The 13,719-nt window shown below is 39.2% G+C and overlaps 1 protein-coding gene across 5 annotated transcripts in view; it reads right to left on the reverse strand.

The window, feature by feature from the left end:
- UBE2F (ubiquitin conjugating enzyme E2 F (putative)) overlaps positions 1-13,719 on the reverse strand; it is an 84,143-nt gene that overhangs the window by 43,091 nt on the left and 27,333 nt on the right. For all 5 annotated transcript variants that reach the window (XM_082055837.1, XM_082055841.1, XM_082055839.1 and 2 more), the window contains 2 exons: positions 8,959-9,029; positions 2,600-2,657 (listed from right to left, as the gene is read on the reverse strand). In XM_082055837.1, the coding sequence (XP_081911963.1) occupies positions 2,600-2,657; positions 8,959-9,029 (129 nt within the window). The remainder of the gene's footprint in view (positions 1-2,599; positions 2,658-8,958; positions 9,030-13,719) is intronic.

The raw sequence follows: 13,719 nt of genomic DNA on the forward strand, positions 1-13,719 counted from the left end.
CATGCTATTGACAAGTGGAATATGAAGTGCTGACTTTCAAGTCCATCACTGGCCAAGCCCAGATACTATCCATAGCACTACCGTGCAAATTCACACAATATCCCACTTGCGGAGAGGAGCAGGTTCTCCAAACCACAATGTGCAAGTGTTGGAAACAATGGATTCAGGAAGGCTGAACTGGTGGGTACAGGTGGCATTTTAAGAGATAAAGGTAACCTGGGTCATATCTGGCCACCCATCACTCACTGTTTCATGTAATTCTGCACTCTACAGTTATCACGTACCTACCACAACTGGTAATGCACACCGACAAATAACTTGACTGTGTCTAAACATGAGGAGAAACTTCTTTACTTTGAGGGTGCCAGAGCACTGGAACAGGCTGCCCAGAGAGGTTGTGGAATCTCCTTCTCTGGAGACATTCAAACCCGCCTGGACACCTTCCTGTGTGATCTGCTCAGGTGAACCTGCTTTAGCGGGTGGGTTGGACTAGATGATCTGCAGAGGTCCCTTCCAACCCCAACCATTCTGTGACTCTGTGTGGCCATACTGTCAATAAACCAGCACGATTCCATATTTTCCATCTCAGAAGCATGTATAGCCTTGGACACTAATCAATTTTCAAAACACACAGAAAGGCACACATGAACCTTCACAGGTGACAGTCAGCTGAAGAGCTGTGACAGCACCTGATAGTGGCCATCAGGAACCCCAGCTTTGACTGAGACCCACCTTTCTAATATTTATTAGTCCTTTCAAAGAGCACACTCAGAATGAACAAACAAAACAATATCTTCCACAAAGAACAGACTGACAGCAGATGCTACTTACCATCTACTTACAATCTGTATCCCAAGCAAAAACAGTTTGGGGAATATTGCTTGTGGCTCATTGACATCCCTGATGGCTATTTCTGCTCCACTTTTTTTAAGCTCCTTTTGAGCCAGAAGCACAGTGTAACAACAGCGCTTCCAGAAAGGCACAACTTGCAAGTCAGGATCCACATGTGGTGCTTATTTTTTAGCGATGAAACTTCAAATCACATTAAGTGACAACATGACAAGAGAACACTTACTGAAACTGCATATTTATTTAAAATTGAGACTCTGCAGACAAAAAAGAATGAAAACTTTGCAATTTGGGGTGGGTTTTTTTGAAAGCTATAAAATGTGAGTTTGCAATTGTGGTGCTTCAAAGCCCATGGGTAAGAAATTAAATCCAAGGGGGATTAACAAAATCCAAGTTAAGCTACTATGTCATTTCCTCTTGCTGAATCTTTCATTTCAACATCCATGACGTTAGTGGGGGTTCTTTGGGGTTTTGTTTGGTTTTGGTTGTTTTGGTGTTGTGGTAGGTTTTGTTGTTGGGTTTTGGTTTGTTTGGGTTTTGTTTGTTTTGGCTTTGGTTTTGTTTGCTTGCGTTGTGGAGGGGTTTTTTTATCCCCCTTTAACTTATCAAAGGTTAAAATGCCCTAAAATACTTCATAATATGCAGTAACTTGAGTCTCCTGGTCATTGAGATTCCAGGGTGTTTAATCTATGAAATTAACCATGTGCAATTAGCAAACTGATGCAAGAATAAAATGGTAAGGACGATTAATACACATCTTCCATCATTATCAAGGACAGGAAGTTAAGTACACACAATGTCAACAGCTATTCCCACCCATAGTCTTCATATATGGCAGTATTTTAATCTCTATAAGAAAGATACCATGAACAAAGCTGGAGAGCAGATGAAAATGTATGTACATTCTTGTCCAGTTGCAATATTCTAATGTTGTTGTACTAATTTTTTAAACAGACAAAGCTTAAAACTTGTAGTCCAAAAACTTTCTCTGGGAATGAAACACAGGGACAGGAACAGAACCAGTTAACTTAATTACGCAGTTAGTGTCTTGATTTAATCTAATACAAAAATACAAACCCAAGGACAAAACAAAATCATACTAGCCAATGAAGAGAAACAGGGAAAGGATGTTTACGAAAACCCACAAAACACACACACTGATTCTACTTCACTTCCCGGAACGTCAGATGCTCATGAAGAGATTTTACAGATGAAGAAAGTCAAATATCTCATTCATAGTGCCAAAAAGGAAACCAAATATCAGATAAAAGTAATCTTCAATTTGCCTTCTGAAAAGAAACAAACAGCCAGCGTGTACCTTTCATCTACTTAACATAGCTAACCTTCTTTAAGAACCAATTCTGGCAAAGTTCCCCATAAAAGCAAAAGGGAGATTATTGCTCAGTGCTCTGCAAGACTTTACCAGCAGCAAGGTCCTTTGTTGCCCAGGTAAGAACAAACAAGACCAATCTTCCTAGCATGGTTTCTCAGAGTCACCTGTAGTCATACCGTTCTACAAATCTTTTTATCAGTCAATGCTAGTTTTAGCATAGCTGCACAAATACTGCTAACATTTCTAGAAGCAGTTAGCGCTATACTTATTGTTTCAGTATTGCCACCAACACTTGTTGAAAGACAAAAAATTTAGTTGTTTCTGGAGCAAACTGCCTTATCAGTCTCCTTCCAAGCCCATGAAAGTATTTTAAAAGATATATCTAGTTCAATGTATGTATCTAAAAGGAAACAGTACCTTTAATGTTCTAGTTGGAGCCCAGCCAGTGCCATCAATTGAATGTTCTCTCAATAAACTGGAAAAAAGACACACATATCATACAGTGCAACTTCTCATTAAACAACCTTTGTCAGAAATCTTCTCAGAAAACATTAAGAATTTACAAAATAATTGTAACATAAGAATTATCTCTTGCACTATGTCTAGGTACTGGGATTTTAAAGCACAAGAATTGCTATGTCTTCCTAGAATTACATTCTACATAGTGTCATTACAAATCTCCAGATCCGAGCTCAATATTTTTCAAAAAACCCTAATTACTTTCATCAAGCAAAATAATTGTCACAGAAATCCTTGTGATACAGTCTCAACTTTGAACCTTTCGTTTCTCCTGAGCACACAGACATGTGCTCTAGTTTGGAACACGTTTATCTTTGGTGAAGAAACATGCTTGCAGAATGTCTCATCTCTCACCAAATCTGGCACATTTCAATCCAATAAAAGGGTATGTTTGGTGGGATATCTAATTAGAAAGAGAGGGTTATCACCATCTCTTCTGTGAGAGGACTGCAGTTTCTTAAAAGCAGAGATAGGAAAGTGAAATAGTTTCGTTCTGTCTGCTCAGGAAGGTTCTGCAACAGCTGTAACAGGAGCAGATGCATCTGGAGCCCCCGGGGACAGAGGCCAGGAAAGTCTAGTGGCAGCGTCCCACAGTCCTGTTCCAGCAGGTGAGCTGCATTGCAAACTTAATGTTTTAAGGCTTTACAAACTCAGCATCATACATCCCCAACCAGAAATCACAATGAGAACTGCTCTGGGCAAGAGTGATTGCTTCTAAGAGGAAAAAGTTCCTTATAGACTGTAATACGTGCACCTGAATTTTAATACAAATATATAGAATATTAACAAAATTACGATACAGACTTTCTTATGTACGCATATACTGTACAGGAATTTTACATGACCTCCAAGTTGAAATCATTGAGGTGTATTCAGTTGGTTAGACATTATTGGAACTACAGGTCAAAACATCAGCAGTTATGAGAAGTAAAAATACTGGGGATCAGGGTGTAATTGAGAAATGGGCTGAAGCCTTGCTCACATTTGTGAAAACAAAAGTAATAATCTGACTGAGAAAGGAAGAGTCTGGAAAACTCCTTGAAGTATCTTTTCACAATCATGTCTTCCTCTGTTAAGAAGCAATCAAACTGAAAACTTGTACAGCCAAGTAGCAAAGCACAAAAATCCATGATGACCAGCAGCTTCTACTACTGAAATGACAGGGTTGCAGTGAAATAGTCTCAAAGTATTAGGTTTTACCAACTTTCAGGATGACATGTATTAAGTAATTTTTAAATTACAGCAGTTGACTATATAGGCTATCCATACAGTTCCTTACTGAATGTACTGATTTATTTCAAGGAAATATCGTAACATTGATCCTGTTCTCTGTAGAGAGACTAGGAACAGGATGATCGTATTGGACAAGACTGTTCCATCTTAACTGTGCTACTAATCTCATTTCTGTGCCTGAAAAGAGATAAAATATGCCATTACCACTGGTGCAGCTCAAAACTAATTTCAGAAGCATTAAAACCAGCATTTTGTGGTTGCAACTTTTGTTGATATTACAAAAGTAAAAGCAAAAATGATGCTGAACATTAAACAGGCAGAATATTCAGGTTTTGAGCAAATAACTGACTTTTTAGCTTGCTTTATGTCTGTTCCTCATAAAATTTTGCTACAGTACTCCCCTTTGCCTCTTCATCTAGCTCACTGTGAACTTAAAAGCGATAAATAAGTCAACACACACACAAAAAAGCATGAAAACATCCACTGATAGAGCTCAAAGTGCCTGAGTATATCAGCTAAGTCTCATTAACACCCTTCCAGCTTCCCAAAACCTCAGAGCTCTCTCGGCACATCTCCAGCTGAGAACATCAGCAGTGAGGACTTGAGAGCAGACACTCACACCTCTCACAGAGCTCTGGCGCAAAACCCAAATGAAGACAGATCAATGTACCTTTGCCTAATATTTCTCATGTGCTGATATAATTCATTTTTAGAGCAGTATCCTCCTTCTTCCTATAGGTTAGGAAAGATCATTATTTAATCAAAATCTTTTCCCAGTGCAGGGTGCCTAGAGAAAACACATCTCATGCTCTCCACAGGGATGACCTGGATAGAGCTGCCAGTTTGGAGGTCTGAATGGTGATCTCCTCTCAGAGCACCATAAACACAGCAGAATGAACACCTAAATGAGTAAAAATACGCAAAACACATCACGAGCTACTTTAGTGGATGAACAAGTATCTGCATCAAGCTTCTGTTCAAGGACCTGTTATCCATGGGTCCTGTTGCCATAGACAAGCTGGACTACTAGAAAGTGCTCAAATGGCACGACCAGCAGTTTTCCTCACCCACTCCGTGCTTCAAGAGGCTGCCTTTGACGAGCTGCCAGATACACCACAAAAGCCACCCTTTCTACCAGGGTTTCAAGACACCTGATGGGCAGGAAAATGTTTGTACTTGAAGCGACTATTCTAGAATTGCCAAGACTTCGCCAGCTCATATAGGGGTGCCAGAAAACCCCTCTAATATAATTCAGATTGAACGAAGATTCAGAAGCTTCCCTTGTGATGCCCGAGAATGAACTTGCAAAAGTAAAGAGAGGGGTAAACCAACTGCACAATTTCTGCAGCCTTGGGGACGAAGCAGCAGGAATGACAAGAGGGACAGTGCTGTGGCACAAGGAGGAGTTTGTCAGGTGGGGAACCTCACCAGGAACAGGGAAGGACACTAAAACACTATTTTACATTTGCTTTGTCTTCAGCTGTAGTAGGGTCTGAGAAAAGCCAAGCATGTCATGGGGGGACTGGAACTGATAACGGCACCTTAACATCTGGTGTTTGTATCTAAGGAAACCTCCCAGAACATGATTTCAAATCCTTATCAATTGTGGGGTTGTCAGGTGCAGGGACAGGAGTTGGATTCGATGATCCCTGTGGGTCCCTTCCAACTGAGAACATTTGATGATTCTACGATTATATCTGAGTTTCTATGGGAAGACTGCAAAATCGGTACTTCTGAAGCTGTAGTAACCGAAGCAGCCACTGATGTGACCAGCCAGCTGCTCAGCTTTCACCTCCACAAATATGTTCTCACTCTGTAATTTCTGCATGGAGAAAAGCTTTAAGATTTTTTTTTTTTTTTCTTTTTAAATATACGACATTCTAAAGAGACCTTGCAAAAACATCTACTGAACTGGGAATTGCATGGCACTAGCAAGCTTAAAACTTTCTGAAACTCCGTCTGACACGATTTACACCTTAAGTGACTAAAAATTACTGTAATGGGGAGATTGGTCCTGGAGAAAACCTGCTTTATGTAAAGATCTTGGATAAACACATTTATCAACATAAAATGTCAGTTCCAGCAGAACTCTTGCCTGCCTTTTGCCAACAGAAAGTATCATTCAAGGGAAGCTAAACTTAAAAAGCTGTAAATCCACTTCAGAAACCCTCCTCTGGCAGGGACACATGAGACGGGTTATTCTCTTGCTCACCTCTGCTGCCTGCCCCCTGCTCAGCCCAGCACTGCCAGTGCAACCATTCTGGAGGCCATGCTACACACTGGACGAGAGGAGCAACTGCTCTAGAAAGGCTTTCTAAAGAGCTTTTTGTTTCCACACTGGCACAGCTGAGGATATTGGGAACAGCACTGGGGAACAGAAACAAGCAATCAACTTAATCAGCTTTTATAACTGGAGAAATTGCAACACTGAGCTATACTAGATGATACAATTAATCAGTCTTCAAACACTACTCCATTCAGCACCATTTAATAAGGTTTGGTCGCCTCCTGATGCCATAACTACGACCACCTATTGCCAAAAAGGGCACTGACCAGCTCACCATGTAGCAGAGAAGCAGCGAAATTTCCTGAGTGATTAAACTAGTCTAAAAGCTTATGCAGTCAAGGCAGAAAAACACCTCACACATAATCACATCCATAGGGGGAAAAAAAAACCTCAGTGACATGCATTACATACTGTCAAGAGAGCAGTCAATTGGCACATGCGGTAAGCAAGAATATCCTTTCTAGGTATCTTGATGTTTTCTACCCACGTGTGCAGTGGAGGCAACATCCCCAAGCATGGTCCAGACCTAATTAATATGGTCCATTGTTAACATGGTAAGGAGTAACTGCGATCCATAAAGCACAGAGAAAACAATTCTTTTCCTGCCCCAAACTATTACACCTGACCACAAGTTTAATTATTCGTTATGTTTTAATTCAGGGATGATTATCAAACCAATACATACCATAGTGTGAGGTATGTTTAGTAAAAGACAGTTAGGAAAAATACTGATAGAAAGTTTTTTTTCTGCTTTTAAAAATAACTGAAGCTATTTTAATGTAAAGACTCTAGTGTAAGTTGATTGCAGGTGCTATATTTAGAGTGCATTCTCCATTATAACAGGCATAAAGGAATCTAAGTTATTTTAGTTTTTCCATTTAAACGGTAAGACATTTCCAAGGTTTGATATGTTAAAGTATCTGCCAATCAAATAAAGCTGATGTTTCAGTGCAGATGCTGAAAAAATGACTTCACTTTATTAGAATTATGGTGTTTCAACACTACATTCATCCTTCATAATTAAAACCATTTAAAGACAAGAAACAGTGAAACATCCTCAAGGATGTGAGGCTTTATTTAACCTCAGAAGATGTTGCACTGTAGTCAGAGCTTAAACTTTTGGCTATCTTTTGGTGTTTAGTATGTCTTCCTCCCCCATTAGAAACAGTTCACTTATTCATTCCTTTACTTGAGCTACCTGACTCAAAGTACCTAAGCTTTCTCCACTGACCAAACCACAAGGACTCTGGTGAATTTAAATAGCAAATACATGATCCTCAAACCAGTCTCCCTACTGTCAAGCGACACGTTCAGCCATGTAAAATGCAACAGTCCTAGAACACACTGAGAAACACCACGGGCCTGGCAAATCTGCTAAAAGTAGCAATACATATTTACCAAAACAACCCTCCTGTATCCCCAGCATAGGAACTATATGGACAACCAGATTTGTAGGTGGCCTCTGAGGATTTAGTAGGTTTTCCCGATGCTTTTAAATACTACAACTATAGGAACTATGGACAACCAGATTTGTAGGTGGCCTCTGAGGATTCAGTAGGTTTTCCCGGTGCTTTTAAATACTACAGTCCCTGAGTGAGGTAAAGTCTGTGGACACCAGCTCCTCCCCATCTGTAATCCCACTGCAGTCTAGCACTATCGAGCACCAGAAAGACAACCACAGCCTCCTCAGCCTGGTTTCCATCACCCTTCCATGACACGAGCTGTGCAGAAGCATAGAGCAGACCAGAGAACTATGGCCAAAGAACTGGTATTTGCTCTTTAGCTGTTATCAGCTGATGGGCCTGCCCTCTCTACGAAGTCTGACAGATTGCCCTGTGAAAACTTAATTTCCACCAGGACCTTGAACACACCACTAAAATGAGTTTTAAATCTAGAGGAAAAATTCAGCTTTTTTTCTTTAAGTGCTAATTTGCTACACATGGTTTGGGATTTTTAGAACAGCTTTCAGTCTCACTTATATTCATTGCTTCTGCTTCATCTACTTTTTCTTTTATGTTCCATTAACTTGAAAAATGACAGTCATGCTTTCCACTTCAGTTTATGTTTTGTTTCTGGCCAATTTCACCATCATGTACCCAAGATGAGACACTGAAATTACAAAGTTTCAGAAACTGATTTTGAAGAGGAAACATTACTATCATGCAAAACCACCCAGCAACATAAGCCTCTCACTTTGGTAAAGCTTTTAAGTTTCTTACCTTGACTTACACTCTCCCAACTCCATTTTGTTATAACTGGCACATGTGTTTATAGTGGATATTAAATGTTAAAATAAACAAATAGTTACCATCAAAGTCCAAGAAATACCTTCTCCTTCCTTTTTGAAATGGTTTTCAAGCACTTACATTCAGGCTTTAAATGAGTAAAGCCTTAAGCCCTTTCAGGGCCTGAGGACTATTCACTTATAGAGGGAGAAAACAAAAACACTTAAGTTTTGTTTAGGTTGGAGTTTACAATTTATACCCCAAGTAGGACAAAACATTAAGTCTGAACCTGAAAAGCCAGGCTCTACATGATCTCTAATGCACAGAAAGTACAATACTTTTTAGTAGATTTCTCATTTCCTAAGGGTCACTTGCCACTGATTTGCACATTCTGTTGAAAAAAATACTGGCATGAAAATTACATGCAATGTTTTAATAGGACACAGATAAAACTTCACGGTTAGAAAAACAACAAAAAGGGAAAAAAAACAAAAGCAGAATTCTGCTGCTACCTTAGGCAGATTTCTCCTGTCTCTGTAATGTTCGGATGCCAGATTCTTGTCAAGCATTTTACCTTTGGAGGCTGCCAGAAGAGAAAACATTACGATGTTATCCATTATCTCTTAAAATAAAACTCTATCACAAGTCATTGAAACAATAAAGTCAAATATATTTGATATTCACAGTCTAGGTTTGTATATTAAAGACACCAATAACATAACCTACAGGAGTTACACCAGCTTTCTCCACTCTTTCAGTTGCTCTCAACTCTTTATAATACCAGCTGGGCTGGTATTAGGGTTTTTCTTAGAAAAACATAACTTTAAAGAAAGTCAAGAAAATTGACTCTCTTCTCCTGTCTCCTTCAGGGCAAAGAAAACATTCTAAGCCATTCAGTCTCTTTACACTTAACCACCAGGACAACAGCTTAAACCACAAAACTACTGAGTGTTTTCCCCCAAGGTTTATCCAAGCCAAGGGTTTGATAAAAACCTGCAGAGGGTGCAATGATAATGACCACGTCAAAAGAACATATCACAAAAAACATCAAGAAGGCATATCATATCTGAACTTAAAACCCTAACATAAAAAGCCACACAACTTATTTTCAGGCAAGATCACCGGATTTTTGAATTCCATAGTGCATTTTGAAATACAATTTCTTAAAATACAGTCTCATTTGCTCTAGTTTTGTGAAGTAAATAAAGAGTGGGTCATAAAATTTCCAGTAGCTTAGCAACAGCACGTTGTTCCCCCCATGCTCTCCAAATTACATTTTGCATCTTTCAATCAAGCAGGTGATTTCTCAGAGTAAGTGTACTGGAATACATCAGCACAGAGCAGTACCTTTCATAACTTCAATTAAATCACATATCGTAGATGTGGAACTATTTTCCTTCACTGCTTCCCATGAAGTCCTCAGTCAAGAGACAAAACAGCTGTATTTGCACAGTGGCATGATGTGTTTTTTCTCATCACTTTGTTCTCAACTTCCCAATCATCTTTTCAGTAAAATATCTTTTAACTAAGACTAAGAAAATATGCATGGTACTAAGCTACCAATAACATATCTGCCCAGCACTAGAAGAAGAAACATCTATCACCACAACGAATCTGCAATTTATAGTGTAGACGTTGACTTCTCTCCACTCTTATTTCATGTTTGTCCAAGGGACACTCGCTGTCCCAATGCTGGATCGTGGCATTATTGAAAACTAAGTGGCACAGAGAAAACAGTCGGAAACTTTTTACCTTCAAAACAAATGTTGTTCTTAGAAGTTTTCTAACAGCACAGCTTTTCATTAGCTACATCTTCATGTTGTTTTGAAAGATTATGTCTAGTTCTCAAGAAAGGCAAAGCAGCCCTATTTATTGCATGTCAGTAGATCAAGGTAAAAGAGTAAATTTCTACCATATGCACCTTCAAACAAGGAATGTATTGATGAGCAGGAAAAGTAAGCTTTAGACAAATTAAACATTAAAAAAAAATATTCCCCAAGTCCTCAGAAACAACAAATTAACTGGTGTCTCATTTTTTTTGTATCATGGAAACAAAAGAATTCCTTTCTCTTTTCACAAAAGTGTTTTTCATTGCTAAAAATCAGAAAAACACACTCCTGACAGTAAGACAAAGATTTTTCTCTTTCTCTCTCCTTTTTCATTTTTAGACAGGACAACTGAAGCACTACCATAACTTTTCTCTTCAGACAAAACTTCTCCATCAAGCTTGTCCCAAGTCATCTTTGAGTCTTCCTGACACCAACAAATCCGCAGAAGATTTTCTTGGAAGAAGATGCTTCACTTGAATACTTCCAACCATCTCCAAGTCATACATGTGACACTTTGCACAACAAAGCTTACAAAATCCATTTATTCCATCGCTCAAACGCTTCCTTCACCTCAGAGAGCGCAAGCTGCACAGGTATAATAGATCCAACCTCAACTCGTGGTTACAACATGAAAACATTAGTTTTCTTCTCCATTTCTAAGCAGCAACTTATCTTTCAGGTTCTCTCATCAGTTCCGATAATGGAAACTGTCTGACCTTCACATCCATTCTCAGTCCACTTCAACATATCGGTGAATACGCACAGACAGAACAAGAAAGCATTGCAAGCATTTGAGAACTACACATATACAGACTTCAGTGTTGGTGCATGTTTTCAGAATAAGCTTCAGATGAAGTTTGCCTCTTTTTTTAAAAATGCACCTAATAAATAATCTCTCTCCTCCATTGTTCTCACCATATGAGAGGCTAAATATATAGTGCTAATCAACAGATGAACTTAATAGTTTCAGATGACGATCAGTGTGGCACTCCAAGAGGACAGGTGTACTGATACATATATCTTTTATCTGTCCTGTAACCATAGTTCTCCACTTCACAAGCTTTTCCCTAGAGAAGGGATAGGGTTCCTAGAATAAACTAGACATCATTTTTAATGGAAATGTTTTATCTAGACTCTATATAGTCCGAAAGCATTCTTGTAAACTGCCCTACATCTCCAACTCCATTTTTTTTTCTTTGCAGTTTCTACAAAACATAATTCCCCAAAAAAAGACATTAACAAGAATACAGATTGCAGTTTGCCATTTCCACAACTAACATATCAGCCAGAAAAAGGGCCAAGACTAGCAGCTCTGCTGTTAAATTTCCAGCTTTTGACCACTGCCCAATGTACCTCATGTCATAAAAATATCATTAAACTAGAGAATCCCTAAGACTGTCTACTCTGACAACACAACATGTCAAAACTACAGGAGCTGCAAACAAGGCCTGGCTTGCGGTGGCAGACAGTTAAATTGTATGTGAACATTAACCCAGATCCGTACTATTAATCAGGTTCCATTCCTTAAAGCACCAAGTCTCTAGTCTTGTAGCACCCATTATTTTACCATCTGCACCTCAAGGCAGAAAAAAAGGGAGCTTGTTTGTTTTTTAAAATAGGTTAATCCCCTGGTGTCTGACACTCCCTCCCCTTTAAAAAACAAACAAACAAAAAAAAACAAACAAAAAAAACCAAACTAACAAAAACCCACATTTGCTCCCATTTCCCACTGACCCCTATTTTTGGGGAGCTGGTCAACCAAAAAAGCAGTTCTTGGGGAACAGATGCTGCAGACACAGAGGTCAGGCAGCAGGACTTGATGCTACAGGCATTTGCTGTGTACACCATTAAATATTTTGCTTGCTGTTCCACAGCCTCCTCTGACTTCTGTATGGACAGCAACATTCCCAGCACGTTTCGTAAGCACAAACACTAACAAGCTCCTGTTCACTTTATACAAAAGCTCATAAACGTCCAAGCTTTTTCCTAGCAAGTATAATACTTCAAAATGCCAACTGACAGGTTTACCAACAGATTTTAATATGTCTAATGGCATGGTAGCTTGAGGACACAGTACAGAATTAACTAATCCTGTTGCAGTTTTCTCGTGATCCCTCTGCAACATCTATATCAGTACCAATTGTTTTCTGTTCTGACACAATATCCCGTTATCAAAGAAAGCAGTCCCTAGGCTATCTGGCCGTTATCAAAGAAAGCAGTCCCTAGGCTATCTGGCAAATAATATGTTACATTGTTAAAGAAGTCTTTCCTTCAGTCTGTACACCTGCTAAGGATATAAAGAACAGTACATTGGGAAAGGATGCAACATATTAAGGGCAGTTTCACATATGAATGGATATGCAAGCCAAGATCAGCCTTTTTTCTTCCCAAATATCATGAAATACAACGTGATTTGAACCATGGAACAGGCACATCCCACACCCCCTGCATGGGAGAGGAGGAAGCCTTCATATACTAGTAGAGATTGATATTTCTTTTAGCATTTCAAGTGAAGAATGGAGAAAAAAAAGAATTTGAAACTTTGAAAAAAAAATTCAGAACAGATAAAACAATCATTTATCTTCCAAAGATGTTTAATGCCCTAAAATACTCAAAAGTTAAATATCAATACCCACACTTTTCTCACCAGGGTATCTCTCCACACAGATTGGCTCCACCTTTAGAGGGAAAGAACCCTCTCAGGATTATTTTTATTTTCTTTTTGTACTCAGAACATGGATAGTACTTATGGGAAGAACTACACTGAGACCAGAAAACATCAAAAGCTCAAGCCTACTGGTTTCATGCCATGCCCCTAAAACAGTGCTCTTAAAAAAAAAAAACCCAAACAAAACAACACATCACATCAAGGAAGTCTTGGGTGTGAAAGACTGGATCTGATCAGAGGATTCTGCAGACACAATGCCAGATTTTCCCAAGGCACCTAAAAGCAGCCAGCCTGAATCAGATCAGAAGGAACAGATCTGAGGTGCACAAATTCTTTTGGAAGACATTTTGGGGCATGTATGGGATGAAGTCCTCCTTTCAGGATGTTTTTTACTCCACCTGTCCCTAGAAAGCAGAGGCCTTTCAATTCAGTACCATATTTATATGTGCATCCTTGGGAGCGTGACCAACCCTCCCCCTTCATTAGGGCTGCAGGAAAAATCACTTGGCTCCTTGCTCAGAGGCCACAGAAAAAAGGATTAACAGAATTCCTGATTCCCCATGTCCGATATGGGAGTTCAAAGGGCAAGCAATAACTTTAATATTCATAGTTCTTTGTAGTAGTTTCACACTAACAGTGAAAAAGAAAAAAAAAAAGGAAAAGATCCCAGGTCTGCCTTAATCAAGCAGAAAGAAATTTAACTGGGAACATTAGAGAGAGAGTAAATATTAAAACATTAAGCTGACTGCAGTCAAGTGCTCATTAGTGTACTAACT

This window comes from Streptopelia decaocto, assembly GCF_964273445.1.
Source record: "Streptopelia decaocto genome assembly, chromosome: 6".
NCBI lineage: Eukaryota > Metazoa > Chordata > Aves > Columbiformes > Columbidae > Streptopelia > Streptopelia decaocto.